This window comes from Hypomesus nipponensis, chromosome 5 (assembly GCF_054491055.1).
Source record: "Hypomesus nipponensis isolate SF chromosome 5, ASM5449105v1, whole genome shotgun sequence".
NCBI classification, from domain to species: domain Eukaryota; kingdom Metazoa; phylum Chordata; class Actinopteri; order Osmeriformes; family Osmeridae; genus Hypomesus; species Hypomesus nipponensis.
Window position 1 is genome coordinate 13,792,931 of NC_140365.1, and position 17,835 is coordinate 13,810,765.

General features: G+C 41.8%; 1 protein-coding gene across 1 annotated transcript; it reads right to left on the reverse strand.

Annotated features, from left to right (window-relative positions):
* Positions 1 to 72: 72 nt before the first annotated feature.
* Positions 73 to 17,531, reverse strand: vps11 (VPS11 core subunit of CORVET and HOPS complexes). Its single transcript, XM_084698188.1, has 16 exons — positions 17,288 to 17,531; positions 16,676 to 16,820; positions 16,404 to 16,539; positions 16,139 to 16,302; positions 15,783 to 16,027; positions 15,392 to 15,593; positions 15,159 to 15,310; positions 14,336 to 14,522; positions 8,568 to 8,711; positions 8,109 to 8,306; positions 7,587 to 7,748; positions 7,244 to 7,377; positions 6,873 to 7,075; positions 6,509 to 6,680; positions 956 to 1,178; positions 73 to 708 (listed from the first exon to the last, which is right to left on the reverse strand). Exons 1-16 carry the CDS (start codon positions 17,431 to 17,433, stop codon positions 541 to 543), a joined length of 2,781 nt encoding a protein of 926 aa, XP_084554314.1. The 5' UTR covers positions 17,434 to 17,531; the 3' UTR covers positions 73 to 540.
* Between the last annotated feature and the right edge of the window lie 304 nt (positions 17,532 to 17,835).

Sequence of the window (17,835 nt, forward strand, 5' to 3'; positions counted from 1 at the left end):
ACATTACAGTGGCAACGAAGAAGTACATTAACTCTGCACAACAGTAGAAAAATGTAAACAGTAATGCCAAAATTATGTTTAGATACCTGACCAAGCCATACTTCTTTATTCCCGACATTGGCATATGAATAAATATGACATACATAACTACCCATTGTTGTTGCAAATCAGACACGTGCTCAAAACGTACATTGTTATTACATTACAGGTTAAGTAATTGAAACAGACATTTCTTCCAAACAATGTTTGTAGTGTTACATAACCTGAACTTTACAACATAGTTGCTAAATTGACCCCCCAGAACAGTGCAAATAACTGACTTCAAAATATTTCTGCAAATTGGGGTTCTGGGAATAACTACAATAAAACACTTTATCCTGGACTACAGTTACATGTTACAGTCAGGTTGTTCCGTTAGATTTAACGGTTAGAGCATTGTGCGCAGCTTGGCACTTCATTATCAACCAGTACAGAAAACAATAATGTAATGCAAATGATAAAACACGTGGATAGCAAGACAACTCTTTTCTTGATGTAGAGTTAGGTATTCCTCGTAGTGTGGATGAGGAAGTCTCTTTGTAGGTCTGCATCCAGGCTCCCAGCTCCTCCTCTGCTACCAGGGGGATCTGTCACCAAGGTCAGCTTGTTGAACACCCCGCGGCCAAAGTAGTCAGCCACCACAGAAAATCCATCATTGGAGCACAGCAACTGAAAGGACCAATGGGTGAGTTTAATCAAGTTCAGTCCAATTAATTCTCAAATGCATCAGTTTAAGCAGTAGACATTCATGAATTCATTGTTTAAGCAGTAGACATTCATGAATTCATTGTTTACTTCAGCAGCCTATTTCTTTCATTTTAAACTCTACTACTCTATCACTATATGGTCCATACCCACTTCAAAGCTCAGTGGGAGTATTATAATAGCCAGTGTGTAACCTGACCGGACGGCTTACTTGTCTGGAGAAGTGGTCGTGCAGGTCTCGTTTCTGGTCCTGGGCGCGCAGCATGTCCATCACCTTGCGGTTCTCTGGGGTGCAGGTGGGACACTCTGCGTCGCTCTCGGCGTAGCTGTCAAAGCAGTGCTGGTGGAACGAGTGGCTGCACAAGAAGTGGACGGAGGGCAGCTCCAGGGGACTGTTGCACATACTGCACTTGGTCTTCTGGAAGATCTTTGCACTTTGAAGGAAGTGTGCGAGAGATCGGTAAATATTAGATACCGATTTGAATACAGTGTGTGGTCACACTGTCATGTATTTACAGTGTTGTGTGCTGTACTGTCTTTGCCATGTGGCCAGTTTGTCTTATCATGTATCGCCTTACATGTCTTATTGTGTGTCCTTTTTAGGGATGCACCGTATCTCTCCGGTACTAGCACCACCTTTATCTTCAATCTTTCAGCAAAGTCTAGCTAATACTAAGGGGGATCTAACTTATTCCCCTTAGTATTAGTTAGACACCGCTTAGTATTAGCTACACTTTACTCCTTTCGTATAGTTAGTCCACATATTTAAGTTTCAATATTCCTATATGTTTCATGTATGCACCTTCCTGCCAAAGTAAATTCCTTGTTTGTGCAAACATTCATGGCGAATAAAATCCCTTCTGATTCCGATCTTATAACACTATGTGTTATAGATAAGGAAACACACAAGACAAACAACAATTGGTTCTACCATAAATGTATCATTTTACGAATGTACAAAGACAATGACCCCTGAAAAATAGGTAAAATATTTCACTTAAAAATAAATTATATGCCAGTGCCACATTTTATTTTTAAGTTCAGACTTTAAACTTCAGTCCTTAAGAGTAAAATAAATTAAAATAAATGTTCAAATAAAAGATGTACAGAGCGTATAGCGTCCTGCTGAAGCAATTACATAACCAGTTTAAACTGGTGAAAGAGTATCTAGCCAGTGAGTCATTTTAGGTTTCAGGGTACTCAGGGTATTCTTTTGTTTGACAGTAATTGGAGGCGTTGTATTTTCGCATTAGCATATTTAAAGCGACTAGCACTGCAGAGGCAGTCTCGCCTGGCAGCCTCGGTGCATGAAGACTCAGTCGAACAAAGACAGGGAGTCTACCTGCGGGAGTCCACAGAGGATGGCCGACGAGGCGGATCACCTCTTCTGATAAGTATCAACCTATTCATATTCATATTTCGATTATATTCTACCTTGAACTTTGTCATAGCTAGCATGTGTTTCCTTAGCATTCCTGTTCATTACACTACGCGCAGACGTAGATACGTCACAAAGTATATACGGTCAACTTCTAACCTTCACTACCTATCCAGATCTTCTCCACCTGCCCTCTCTCTTTCTTTAGGGCTCTGGAACTGCCAGTCTGCTGTGAACAAGGCAGACTTCATCCCGGGGTTTGCATCCCATGTTTCTCTTCATGCCCTCACGCTGACAGAGACGTGGATCCGCCCAGAGAACACTGCAACTCCAGCTGCTCTCTCCGTCAACCACTCCTTCACTCACTCACCCCGCTCAACTGGGCGGGGTGGTGGGACAAGGTTGCTTCTTTCCCCACATATTAAATACACATCAACACCACTCTCTGTTACTGCCAAATAATTTGAACACCATTATTCGATGCTAACTGATCCTATCAAAGCATGCTTAATTGTTCTTTATCGCCCACCAGGACCACTAGCCGACTTTGTGGAGGAGCTGGACATGCTACTCAGCGTCCTCCCGGATGATGGAACCCCCCTGATAGTCCTTGGGGACTTCAACATCCACCTCCAAGGAACACAGGCTGTCGACTTCTTGTCTCTCCTGACCTCCTTCGACCTGACGCTGCTAAGCACACCGGCGACCAACAAAGCAGGAAAACAGCTAGACCTCATCCTGACACGTAACTGTATCACTGAGCTGACTTCTGTAACCCCACTGCACATTTCTGATCACTACTTTATCCAATTCTCTGTCTCTCTCCCTCCAACCCCTCCTACCTCCCCTCGTAACTTTCCAGCACAACCTCCGCTCCCTATCCCCCTCCCATTTCTCCTCTATTATAACATCTTCCCTCCCTCCCATTGACGAGTTCTCGTCCCACCCCACTAACACTGCCACCGACACCCTGTTAACCACTTTACCTGCATCACTTGACTCTCTCTGTCCCTTGTCAATCAGGCCTGTACGGTCTTCTCCCTGCTGCCCGTGGCTTACGGATGTTATTCGTGAAGAACGGTCCACCCTTCGAGCAGCTGAGAGGAGATGGCGCAAGTCCAAAGACTTTTTGAACCTTGATAAGTATCACTCCCTCCTAAAATCCTTCTCTTCTCACATAACTGGTGCTAAAACACTCTACTTTCTTAATAAAATTAACTCTGCTTCAAACCCCCACAAACTTTTCTCTACCTTCTCCACGCTTCTTACCCCACCTCCCCCACCCCCTCCCTCCACCCTGACAGCAGACGACTTCTCCTCCTTCTTCGAGAAAAAAGTCGCCAACATTTCCAGTTGGTTCCCTAAACCCACCTTTCCTACCCCGTCACCCTCCATGACTGACCCAACTAAATGTCTAAACTCTTTCTCTCCCCTGTCCGAGGCAGAGCTCTCTGACCTCATTCTCTCTCATTGCCCCACCTCCTGTCCCCTTGATCCTGTCCCCTCCCCTCTCTTTCAAACCATCTCCCCCTCCATCATAACTTTTCTGCTCCATGTCCTAAACTCCTCTTTTACCTCTGGCACCTTCCCCTCTGGCTCCGTCCTAGGACCCCTCCTTTTCTCTCTGTACACCACCTCACTCGGACCAATCATTACCTCCCCTGGCTTCTCCTACCACTGCTACGCTGACGACGCGCAGCTGTACCTGTCGTTCCCCCCGACCGATCTGGGGATCTCAGCTAGGATTGAGGCCTGCCTCGCAGACATCTCCACCTGGATGACCGAGCACCATCTCCAGATGAACCTCGCCATAACAGAACATCTCATCATCCCGGCCAAACCCTCCATCTCCCATGACCTCTCAATCACCCTGCGATCTGCGCCGGTGACCCCCTCATCCTCTGCCAGGAACCTTGGGGTTACCATGGATGACGAGCTCTCCCTCACGGCCCACATTGCTGCAGTCTCCCGGTCGTGTAGATTCACCCTCTACAACATTGGGAAGATCAGGAGATACCTGTCTGAGCACTCCACCCAGCTGCTTGTCCAAGCACTTGTCCTCTCCAAGTTGGACAACTGCAACTCGCTGCTCGCCGGTCTACCAGCATGCGCAACCGGCCCTCTTCAGAGGATTCAGAACGCGGCAGCCCACCTGGTCTACAATTTACCCAGACAATCCCACGTTACCCCGCTCCTCATCTCCCTCCACTGGCTACCCATCACGGCCCGCATCAGATTCAAGACCCTGGTACTGACCTTCCGAGCAGTGAACGGGACTGCACCCGACGACATCCAGTCTCTCCTGCAGCCTTACACCCCCACCCGCCACCTACGGTCTTCTTCAGACAACCACCTGGTGGTCCCACCGCTCAAGACTGCCCGGTCCCAACACAAGCTCTTCTCCTGCCTGGCCCCCCAGTGGTGGAATCAACTCCCCACCTCCATCAGAGACACAGACTGTCTCTCCACCTTCAAGAAAAGGCTCAAGACGCACTTGTTCCGGGAGTACAACGGTACATAGGAAGGGTTTGCTGAACCCAATGCTAGTTTCCTCAAGGATCACTTGAGGAAACTAGCATTGATGACTCTTGCTTAGAGACTTGTTGCTCTTGTTGGATAGTGGCAACTGATTTAAACTGTTGTATTCGCTGCAATATATTCTATTTTAGTTAATCGTATTTTTACTGTTGCTGCTTTTTCTACAGGTACACTTGCACTTAAGAGATTCATGTTGTTTAATTGTAACTTGCTTAACTACATGCTCTTATGGTTCGTCCCTTTGGCACTTATTTTTTGGTTGTTCACAATGTGTGCTTCTTGTTTTGGCTACCCGCAATGCTTTGGGGCTATCTTGTTGTTATTATCAGTGACCTATGCACTTTGTAAAGCTCTCTTTTGGAAGTCGCTTTGGATAAAAGCGTCTGCTAAATGAATAAATGTAATAAAAGATGTACATTCATCTCCTACTTGAACAGGTCTGCCAAATGCTTCTCTGACATAGTAGTTGACATTGTACTGAAACTTACAGTGGTCAAGTGCACAAAAAAGCAGCTGTAGTCCAGACCTACACTTTAGTCCTTAGGACCCACTTTGAAGTATGATAAAACTTAAAACCAAGCTCCATATATTGTCTTGTGAGCCACAGACAGTCCTGTAACAACTCAGTGACAGTGTGCTCTGTATAAGGACATTTTATCCTTTACTTGAACTTCAAGTCATGCAAACCTTTTCAGTCCAACTACCTAGGGTGACAACTTCAGCTGACCAGTAGGCTTCTGTTCAGCTATTTTTTTAAATACCAGAGGTAGGTTTTTCTTTACAAAAAGGACCATCTCTGCTTTTTCACCGTCCATTCGATTTCTCTTTTAGTCTATCACATCAGAGGTATCTCCTCTAAAAAAATAGCTGAACAGAAGCCTACCAGTCAGCTGAAATCAGTATTTGTCTATACACTGGGCAGCGAGGCTCAATATGCTAACAGGACTCAGGCTTGATGTCCAAATGTCCGTGGTAAAGCTAATGTGACTAGCGCCAGCGAGGAGCTTTTCAATGTGACTGGCGACAACACTCTGGAGTTCAGGTAAGGCCACAGCGGAAAAGTTGCACCAGCTAGGCATAGCATACCGCAGCTCTAGGTACATCATTAGCCTGCTGAAGCCAACGTCTTCCACCACGCTGAACGGCTGGTTATCAAGAGCAATAAATTAAATTATTTTGCCGTTAAGCTCTTTTACCTTTTGGTGGTCGCTGCTGTATTTTCTAGCTTTGCCTAAGGACTGAAGTAGAGGCTGCTGATGGGTTTTTGTCTACATTTTTTCCTTACTTTACAAAAAGTCTTGGTGCTGCTCAAGATGACAGCTCTTAAGATGCGTAGTGTTAATCATATTTGTATCTGTTTCACATTTCTCTAAATACCTCCACACAGCCAACATGTTTGAAGTTTAAGTTGCTGGCGCTCATGCTACCTTCACGGTCGTCACGTGTGCATAGTAAACACGCCACCCTAACGGCAAGGCTCATCGGCAGAAATATTCATATCTGCTGATGCCAATAATGCTCATTTTACGCTTTAATCGGCAGGTGCCGATATCATTGTGCATCCCTCGTCCTTTTTATTGAATTAAATTGGTATTGGCCAGCTGAATCAGGAATTGGTTATTACTAAAATATAAAAGCAGGTTTCTTCCTCTAAACTTTATCTTTCTGATTGTAAGTACAACACAAACCTATAAATCCAGCGTTGGATCCAACAGGATGCTTGAAGAGCTCTATTCTAAAGCGATTTGAACGCTCATTCATTCACTTTAAGGAGTTACTGAATAATGTGAAGGTGGCATGCTGCTAAGCTTCGGGAAGCCAGCAGGAATGGACCGTGATGAGGATTACCTGCTCCTCAGCTCCTGGATCTCGGAGCGTAGGTGGGCCGTCTCCTCGCGGTACTGGCAGATCTTGCGTTCGTCATCCTCAATTTGCTGGCTTTCCCTCTGCAGCTTGTTGATAAGGTAGTCTTTAATAACAGACAACGTGGCCGTAGAGTTGTGCGCCAGGGTCTGCACCACTGAGGTGACACAAACAGAAAAGGAATCAAGGTATGACTCCTTCGAAAACGTTCTAGCCTCTTTGGTCAGAATTTGACTTGGTCAGGCAGTCAGCAGGTTGCCAGAAAAATGTTTGATTTACACAATAGGTACGGGCTTGCCATCTTAAACTGAAACAAACTGGTCAGAGAACAAGGTGGCCTCTAACTCACCCAGTAGCGGAGGCATCAGATTGTTCTGGTCGATGTGCTGCAGGACTTCACTTATGTATTCCTTACAGTCCTCTTCTTTCCGGGCAAAGTAGCCCAGCGCCTGCTCCCACAAGCACACCTCCTGGTCACCGAAACGCTTGCAGGCCTCCACCACTTTACTGTACTCCTCATTCTGCATGTGGTAGTGCATGATCTGCTGGTAGCTGCAGATAATCATTGACACAATTAATCTGAAGGCATGTTGTTAACAACTTCAAGGGGACATTTTCTAATTAGCATATTACAAATTAAACCTTTCATCAAACTTATGAAGCAAAACCTGATATGTAATTTGACTACATATCAAATTCAACAGGTTTACAGAGACTCACAGTTTGCCTTTTTCATAGAGGTAAAGGACCCCTTCTTTGAAGTTGTGCATCTGACATAGTACCAAAGCCTTGTCAAACACAGTGTTGTCACTCCTCAGCAAAGACAGAGCTGCCCCCTGGAGAACTTTCTTCCTCTGCCAGACAAGACAAAAACATCAGCGCAAACAAAAACAAATCCAAAAAAGCTAAATATGGCAAGAAATACAAAACTCAGCATATGAAAAGGTGTGAGTTGTAGAGGTGAGGCAAGAACTTGCCTCGGGGAAATGTCACTCTGGATAAGAGTGTCTGCTAAATGAATAAATGTAAATGCTAAATGAAAAAATGTAAATGGTGCACTAACCTCAGGGTCCTGTTCATGAGCCCAGTCTTGCAGTCGAAGCTCCAGCAGGGTGTCGTACACGCCTTGAGTAGAGAAAGGTTCCACCTTTATCATGTGTTCCAGGAAGGCCCTCAGTTCTCGTGGGTTGTTGGCAAAGATTGGGATGAACTCTTCAGAGTTGGCCTATGAGACAGGACAGGCATAACAAATATGTACACCTTTCATTTTGGAAATATAAGGCCATTATAAGTGTCATCATTGACCACTATTACTTTGGTTTTTCACTACCTGCTTTGATATACCCTATTAAACCTGAGATATGATGATGTTGCTATTCTTGCACGGTCCCAGAACCAAAATGATGTAATATTGTAGTTGTTGTTTCATATTATTATTATATTGTATTATTAGTTAAGAGTTGGTCCTTCTGGTCCTTGATTACTTGCTCTACTTATTACATGCACGCTTTCTGTATGTCGCTTTGGGCAAAAGTCTGCTAAATGAATACAAATGTCAAATGACATCATTTGCACTTTTACAGACCTTGTTGGTTAGGCTTCTATCCAGGCTGTCCACTTCAGTGGAGTCACTGTTCGGCTGGTAGTTGGTGCATAGACCTTTCAGCAAGAATGTGGTGTCCTCAGGAACATGGTGCATCAAAGTCTTTCCATAGCGCTTCATGTTGCTCTCTGCCTGCTCAAAGGGCAGCCGACCAATGTATCGCAGAGCTTCTTGGTAGTTCTGAATCATTGAGATGGACCATTAGGAGTTGATATGGTAGCCATTTGGCCACCAATATTAAGGACAGTGTGATATAATGCATTAATCAATGCTTATCAAGTGCACTCTTGACTTTTAGTCACAATGACAGTGCAATAGTGTGAATCAAGATTTAGAACAGTGAGGCAATTTAATTTAAAAAAAATTAAACAATCTGGTTATGAGGAGACATTGTATGGATCTGAACACAAAATAGTTTCTCCACAAGCTAAAGTTATTTACCTTGAGGTCTTCCAGCTGGATCTTCAGGTACCATTCGTGGTGCATGTGTCTCTCGGCCAGGAAGACAGCGTGGTGGTGGTATCCAGCCTGGCGCAGCACCTTGATGGCAATCTCTACATCAAAGTGGACTTCACTTTCACTGCTCTGTTGGGTACAAGACACCAAAAACACATTTAGTCAGTCTAGGCATTAAATAAAAAATATCAGCACAATTATGCATAGCATTATTTATACCGTATTTCTTCGAACAAACGCTGCGGCGTTTATTGCACAATGACAATATTTGGTGCGGCGTTTATTCGAGCGTTTAATTAGTAAAAGATATTTAGAGAGTTGCAGCTGCAGAGCTATGGAGGACCAAACCTGCCATATTTACAAATGAATGAATGAATAAATAAATGTCCACATCCATGCATTTAGACAGAAATAAACGAATATATATATTAATTAATGCACAATTGTCAATCAATAGTTACATATATTTTACATTTATGTATTTATTTATTTTGTATTCATTTATGTATTGATTTATTGATTGATTGATTGATTTATTCATTCATTCATTCATTTATATATTCATTTATTTATTCATTTATTTATTCATTCATTCATTCATTGTTCCCAATATGATAATGAGAGGAGGCCAGTAGGCGTGGAAACTGATGTTCAGACATTGCAATCAATCCAGAGCCATAGATTCAATCTAGCTAACGCCTGGGACACACTGGCTGCGAAGCGCCCTGGAGCGCCACAATATACTACGAATGGCGCGATGCTGTTCACACTAGACGCGCATTTCTCCACGCCGGTCACCAAGCCTTTCACCTTCTCTGAGATTTTCTTTTCTACATGTAAAGCTGACATGTACATAAACATGGCATAGGCTACAGGCTATTTAGGCAACTTGTTGCTCCAACAATAACCGTCGCAACGGCATCCCATTCCCAATATAACGTGGCAACGTTTGGCTTTTGTTGCCGTAGTCTTTGTAAAATATGTGCTATGGGGCATACAACTCCATTTAGGACTAAGCTACTTTTTTTACTTCTTAACAAATTTCTCTTCTGCTTGATTGGGGGCTATATGCCAGATTGTCTATCTCGCTCTTACACACAGGACAAATATGTTGGTTTGACAATCAACAATCAGGATTTTTTATTTTAAAATGTTTACGTTTTTATCGGGGTAAACACATGGTTGGCCGGTCAGCGTAGTGAAGTTGGGTGTTAAGTGATAGCCCACAACTAACGTATTAAAATCTTTATAACATGTTTGTTTATCCAAATATCATATATGGTGAATTAAATCTTTGTTTTCAACAAGGTCGGCCAGCCTGTCCATGTAGGCTATGTTGTCCATGACAGCAAGGATGGATGTAAGGCTACATAATCAAATACAAAGCGTGGAAAACGATTAGCCAATGGTGTGTCAAATACCGCCTACCTATTTTGATTGACACATCTCATTAACATATTGAGAAGAAGAAATACAGGAATGAATGAATGAATAAATGAATGAATAAATGAATGAATAAATGAATGAATACATGAATGGATAAATAAATGAATAGATAAATGAATACACAAATAAATACATAAATACATGTAAATTATAAGGTAATATTGATTGACAATTGTGCATTAATTAGTACATGTATTCATTTATTTATGTCTAAATGCATGGATGTGGACATTTATTTATTCATTCATTCATTTTTAAATATGGCAGGTTTGGTCCTCCATACAGTGCGGCCATAGACAAACAAAGAATAGACAAGGAGGTCAAACACAAAGCCTAGTATAAATTTGAAGCCGCGTGTGTCTAGATTATGTAGAAATCTGAAGAGCTCAGTAAAGTTGGCATGACATTCACAGATTCAAACTTCTGGGATCAATTACTCTATAGCAAAATTTTATTAAATCACAAATAACGCATATTTCGTACTGTAGTAAGGTAAACAACGAGCTACAAAGTCGTTTTCATCAAAACGAGCCGTCCTGCAACCTAAAGAAATAACATTGGTCTCTACGAGCAGTAAGATGAGCGCTTAGGGACCGTCAACAAACGAAAACAGCGAAAAGAGATACAACAAAAATATTTATAATATTATTATTTTTTAATATTATATTATTTATTATTTATATTTAATGTTTAAACAATGTAGTATTTCAAAACGTACCTCAATTATAACTTGTCTCCTGCTGGTTGTATTACAGCCCTTTTCAAATATAAGCATAATCATAATTTTGGGGAATATTTATTGCCAAAAACGTTTAATAGTTTTATCTTTAAATACAGTTGTGTAAAAAAAACAAACAGTTTTTTTACAAAACTGTAGGTTTAAACTATCAACTCCAACGTTAATTAAAATATTTAGATAAGGTACATAACATATCCCAACATACACGAACACACACCCCTTTTAAACCAAAAATTCCAAGGTGCTGGTTCTGGGCTGGTGCTTATGCCAGTTCGGTAATGATTAGATAGCGATATTCGCCAATTATCTAAGAACCAGGTAGTCTACATTTACCACACTCTAGAGCCGGAGTAGGGATAACGTCTTTAAATCACTTCATACGCCTCCATTGTCCTAGCAAAGTTTATTCAATGGAAACTCTAAGGTAGCAGGCATACAACTTTATAGCTTTAATAATGCGTGTATTTAGCAGCTACAATGACAACATAGATTAGAAAGGCTATCCCTTATAAACATGAATAGACAACACCAGACAACGGTGGTTTTGCCTTTTTTGCCATTGCATTCAAAATCGGAAATGCAATACCATCGAGATCCACATGGACCATTGCTAAAGACCAAAGAATGAGTGGGGGCTTGGTCAGCCCACAAGCTCCTCAAATGTTGCGTGTGCATCTCGCCAAGCTCGCGCGTTTGTCAAGGGAAAGGCTGAGTGTGAGAATTTAGAGCACGCGCGCGCGCTGAGGAGCAGGGGAGACATTTCATTGGAAATTCGGTTTCAAAAATCAAAAAACATGTGATAGGTTTTGTGAGGCTTGGTCTGAAGATAATATCTGCCAAATTTGGTGAAGATTGGACAACATGTGTAGGAGGAGTAGAGAAAAAAACGTTTTTCAATTAATTCAAAATGGCGGCCTCATCAATTCGGCTATTATCACAAATTATGAGTCACACACGGGATGTCCCAAGATATCATGAGACAAAGGAATCACTTAATAAAAGCAAACAAATCAACAGTTATTGGCCAAAACACATTTTTGCTTCCTGCGGCCACGCCCAGTGATCACAAGACACCAAATTGTGTGGACATCCTCAGAAGAGGGTTCCGAGTCATCTTACCAAGTTTGGTTTTGACATCTCAAAGATTTGATCCAATTTCCTGTTTGGTTGCTTTGTTGCAGATTTTGATTGGCTGTACTGGACAGTTTTGAAAATCCAATATAAAAGTATTTTTTTTGAGTGAGGGTTGCTCTGATGATGATGTGTGCCAATTCTGGGGGACACTGGAAAAAAATTGTAGGAGGAGTTGGCTTTCAAAGGTTTTTGATAAAACCGGAAATGGCAGAAAATCAATATAACCAGAAATTGACGTCATAGGGTGTGTTGAACTCGTCTTGATCCAGGGAATCCAATGGTACCTCATTTTTGAGTCATACGATTCAAAAGTTGCTTTTGAAGTCCAACTTTGACCCGTTAGTGGCGCTAGAGTGGTCTAATGGGAGACATGAAACTTGGTGTAAGTATAGAAGGGACTGTCCTTAATGAGTGTGCCAAATTTAACAAAAAGTTACTGTATGGTTCTAGGAGCTGCCATTGACTTCCATGGTACAAGACTAAAAAATAAAATAAAATAAAAAAAATGAATAAAACTAACAATAGGTTTCCTCCTTACAGAGGAATCCTAATAAGAAAAGGTAGAAACTTAAGTGACTTCGCCGCTTCGCCACCAATAAGAAAAGGTAAAAAAACACTAAACTGGCTTCACCGCTTCGTGGTGTGGCCACCAATAAATGGATTAATCTGTTGAGCTAGCATACAACATGCAAACAACACACACGCGTGCAGACATACCGAGAGAGAACTATGGAGTTAGCTTAGTTTAATAATTCAAACAAACAAACGTAACACGATTCACAAATGTATTTCATGATTCACAAATGTATTTCGTGATTCACAAATGTAACGCGATTCACAAATAAATGACCCCATTACATTTGTTTGCAACCTGACAAACACAAGTTACAAATCAGAGAACACGAGTTACAAATCCCTGCATTCGTTGGTGTGAATCGCTGCATTTGTTGGTGTGGATTTTTGGAACTTTCCTGACGCGCTTAGATTCACAAATGCATTTTCTCAATTATATTCTCTGCAGCCTATCAGATCGTCTCTTCCAATTTTAGCCAATCACATTAACGTGTCTATGTGGACTTCAACAACCTGCCATATTAACGGACATCATCTCCTTCAGATCACGAGCAATGTCGTCTGGTAGCATGTAGGTGAAATATTGCTTGTTAATCTTATTAAACCGATGACCATTCGTGATTGAATATTCTTGAGAATGGCAGGATTCATGTTTCGTCATTTTCCGTGTTTCCTAGGCTAACACAGAGCCCGTCTACCAATATTAGACATTCTCCGGTGATTGGCTAAAATTGGAGACATCTGATAGGCTGCAGAGGATATCTATTAGAAAAAATGCAAGTGTTTTCCGATTTGTAACTCGAGTTCTCCGATTTGTAACTTGTGTTTGTCAGGTTGCAAACGAATGTAATGGGGGTCATTTATTTGTGAATTGCGTTACATTTGTGAATCACAAAATACATTTGTGAATCGCGTTACATTTTTTTGTGAATCATGAAATACATTTGCGAATCATGTTACGTTTGTTTGAATCGTGTTACGTTTGTTTGTTTGAATTATGAAACTAATCTAACTCCATAGAGAACCCCCAAGTCGATTTCTAAAATCTGCAAGAAATTCAAGGAGATGGACATAAAATTTGTTCTTGCTCAAGTTAAAAAGCACATGGAGTTGTATGACCCCCAGCAACAATTTTACCAGGACAACGTAGGCTAGACAAGGATCAATGCTGAGATATAGCCAATGCCATGTTTATGTACCATGTCAGCGTTAAGGAAAGCTCAGAGTAGCTGAAAGGCTGGGTGAACCGGCGCAGAGAAATGCGCATCTGGTGTGAACAGCTTTGAGCCAGTCGTAGCCGATTGTGGCGCTGCGCGGCGCGGCCAGGCGCTTCGCAGCCAGTGTACCATGCATAATGCTTCGATAAAAGTTAAAGGTTGTTATCGGATGTTAGCGATCTAAGGAAACCTCTATTGTACCTACAGCATGCAGCCAGCGGGAAATGTTGTTTTGTGTCTGTATTTTACTTTGGTGAACGTTATTCACATGCTGCGCATGTCATTGTATGTTCATGTTAAGCTATGGTCTTTATTTTCTCGTTATAGGCCTAGGCCTTACTGTGGGTTTAGTTTTCACGGTGGATTTGGAAAAGAAGCTTCAAACCTGTAGCAAGAAAGCCACTTGTGTCTGCCAGTGCTTCGAGGGAATTATAATGCACTTGTGATTTATTTGTGTAATAAATACTATTGAATCTAACCAGTAAATTACTGTTTTCTGATTTTGTTTTGGTGCGGCGAGGGCGGCGTTTATTACACAATGTGCATTTTTGATGCAGCGTTTATTCGAGGGCGGCGTTTATTTGAGGGCGGTGTTTAATCGAAGAAATGCGGTATTTCCATATGGGCAAAAAAGCCATGCTAACCTTAATAAACTCTTCCAGCTTAGAGCTGTCCTTCAGCTTTGTGTAGCAGTTCAGCAGCAGGGTGGTGTGGTCTGCATTGGCCAGGGACAGTCTGTGAAGCGCCTGTAGGTAGGCTGTCAAATTATGGATCCTCTGGGCATCTAGGAACTTCCTAATTACGTACGAGGGCTCCAATTTCCCAATGGTGCTTAAGGAAAGATGCAATGTAAATACAGAGGTACAATCTCCAGTCCAGTCAGTAACTATTGGCAAATGGAACAGTATGTTGGTTACAAAAATGTGGTTATCAAAGAGCTATTATTTTTCTTTGCTGTCAAGCTGAATTGGCCCCACAAATAAAATAATTGGGCAACACTTAACATCAATGTTACATTAAATACCATGAAAGTACATAGCAATACCTATAGTAACACTGTTGGTACACAGAAAATGCTTCATTACGCTCTTAATTAAACCCACTTCATTATGGTTTACCAGTACAGGTTATTGAACAATTGGTAAATGTTGGGGTTTCCATCGGGTAAGTGGATGCTAACATGAATCTTGTTTTGGTAACGTAATCTTCACCTGCCCCTTCACAACGTCCACCTACCCTTTATACCCCTCCCTCATTCTGTGCCTTCTGACACTTTAATAATCTATACCAATAACACAAACTACAATTTAACTATATAGCAATTACTATCTAAATACGTTTTACTATATGTGCTGCTATGCATACGTGCTATATGTGTTGCTACATGGTAATTCAAGTTACTTGAACATAGTGTTGCCAAAATGCGTCTCAATTGACTGGGTGCTGTCTGGTTTCCATATGCTTTACCGGATGTACTGCTGTATAGCTCCGTCGTGGTCTCCTTTGTTGTAGAGGTGGTCACCATACTGTCTGAAGATCTCTGACAAGCCGTCACTGTCTAGGTGTTGGCTTTTAGCCAGGTTGATGGCCATGACAAATAGGTTCTTCTTAAAGAGCATCTAGACATAGAGAGATTGATTTGAGCCTTGCTCTGGGGGAAAGGGGTTGAAGTAAACAATTGTACCATCTTTGGAGCTCACCTCTAGTTTGGTTTGAGTATCTTTCTCCTGCAGCACAAACATCTTGCCGTCTCTAGTCAGGATATAGAAAGAACCCCACTCTGCCAGCACATCGATAATGTCGTCAAAAGAAGCACTGTAAGCAATGAACTTGTTGTCTAGGTCGTAAATGCTCAGGATTTGTTTCTCAGATGGAGATGTCTCTCTGCTCCCAAATCCAGGCCTGGAAACATGTCACCACAACAGGTAATGAAAACTCATTAAAGGCACTTAATTTTGAAGATCATATAAAAGGGAAGTTTGTGTCTTGATAATTGATAGCTTCTCGCCAGACAGGCTTAAACCAAACACTCTTAATTTAAATATATTGTAATGGTTCAGCTGTGCAAGCACACATTAGAATTCTCCTCACTTGGGTGACTTGGTGTCTCTGGTGAGTAGTAGGAGGTAGCCTCTGTGCCAGTGGGCCATTATCTTGTGGCCATCAAAAGCAAAGCAGGGCCCTCTCTCATCAGGCTGGTACAGGTACACACACTCATCACCTGCTACTATAAACTGTGAGTCCTGGGAGGGGTCGGTGAGGGAGGAGCAACGCAATGCACATCCATGTGTATCCAGCTCTAATTGGGGGTACTCCTTGACCGACAGAGTGTAGCACTGAGCAGAGAAATGTCAAATCACAAAAATAACCTGGAATTTTCGAAGGTAAAGGACTTGAATTCAAATAGAATTTTACAATATAACTCAAAAGTTATGGAGAAAACTTACATGAACTTTTTCCAAAGTGGCCACAAACAGGTTAGTCACCTTGCTTGCTTGACGGAAAGCTAGGCCTGTAATGGGACAGGTGCCCTCGTGCAGAGTTAAGGTTTTACTATGCCTGTCCCTGGTAATGTCGCCCTTGGTCAACACCACACTTCCATCTGTGAATCCTAGAAGCACATGGTTTGCAGTCATCCATTTATGACAAGGAGCAAATTTGTCTAAGCTATAGGAATACTGTCTCATGAGGAACTACTGAAATGCTGCTTACCAATGGCCATGAAGTTGAGGTTCTCATGTACACTTAAACAAGAAACTTCTGTTGGTTTGTTGCCAGGAATAGCTGGAAATATTCTGGTACACAAAGGATTCCCGCTATCTCGCTTGTCCAGGTTCCATACTTTGACCTGAAAAACAAATAAACTTTATTCTGATTCATTTTCATTTTTCTTTTTGGACCACAGAAACAAAGAGTCTAAGAAGAGCTGCTAATGCTATTCAAGCAGTATTTTGTGGTTATCAAAATAATGTATTGACACTTGCCAATGGGTTTATTCCAGGCTCATCCTGCCCAACTGAGACCAGAATGCTGTGCTGCTTAAGCTGATAAAGGTGTGTCACTCGGAGTTTATATGCCTGAAAGCAAGTCAACTGCAGGGAGCGTGTCAACAACCAGATCTGACCATCCATATGTAATACTTTCAGGGTCACGGCTCAAATAACAGTGAATAAGGTGATACTAACACAATGCTCTGATTTACATCATAAAGAGAAATGCCATAGCTACAGCGACAGAAACATTGTAACAACTCATTGCTTTTCAAAACATCAGCGTCTTTTTCGATTTTCTCTGAAATATATGGTTTCTAATCACACAAAGATGTAGGCTAACCTGAATGGATTAAGTTTATATCTCATATGGTTAGGCTAGGCTACATATGTTGACACTATCCGTATCTGAAAGTGACAGTAGTGGGAGTCGTTTGATGGCAAAAAAATATTATATTGCACGAGGATCGACATTTTTAACCAGCTGAAGTCATTTTTAAGCTAGTCATCTGATCTGGCTTACCAAAACAACTAGCTGACTACTGTATTTCTAGTTCTACTTGAGCATAAATATATAGCGATACTGGCAACGTTTGCTTTGAAAGGATATCTCCAATAACAATGTGTCCTCTGCCCGAATCACACGCCGAGATTCCAACGGGGAGCACGAAGTTTTTCCCAGTATCTCCAGCATCTTTTACTGTCTCTTTATCAAAAAAGACAAATCGCCTCCACTGTAAAAATGCTGCCATTTCTTGCTAACAATGCTAGGACGCGGAGGAAGTCATGTGATAATCACGTGATAATCACACAAGGAAGCTTCTTCGACCAATTCTTTAAAATGGGAAAATCTAAATGCGTAAATCTATATTAGGTGTGTTCGAGTTCATGCAGCGCCGGCGTCGCCTGCAGCCCGGCTGACTTGAAGCAGCCAATGGCATTCTCAGCTTCAAGGCAGCCGGCTGCAGCCGACTGTCGGCGCCGCCGTTGCTGCATGAAGTCGAACACACCTATTATTAGTTATCCACATACGTATGGTATTCCGGGTATATGAGAAAATAAGGGACACGTTTTAACTTTCAATTAGGAAAAGGCAATGTTAATACGAAATTAAATTAAAGATAAAAGATGAAACATTAAGGTACATAATATTG

Coding starts and splice junctions, on each gene's coding strand:
- vps11 (XM_084698188.1), bottom strand. CDS start 17,433: ATGGCAGCATTTTTACAGTGGAGGCGATTTGTCTTTTTTGATAAAGAG. Junction 16,028..16,138: donor CCACTTTGGAAAAAGTTCAT/GTAAGTTTTCTC, acceptor TTCTCTGCTCAG/TGCTACACTCTGTCGGTCAA. Junction 8,307..8,567: donor TCCAGCTGGAAGACCTCAAG/GTAAATAACTTT, acceptor TCAATGATTCAG/AACTACCAAGAAGCTCTGCG.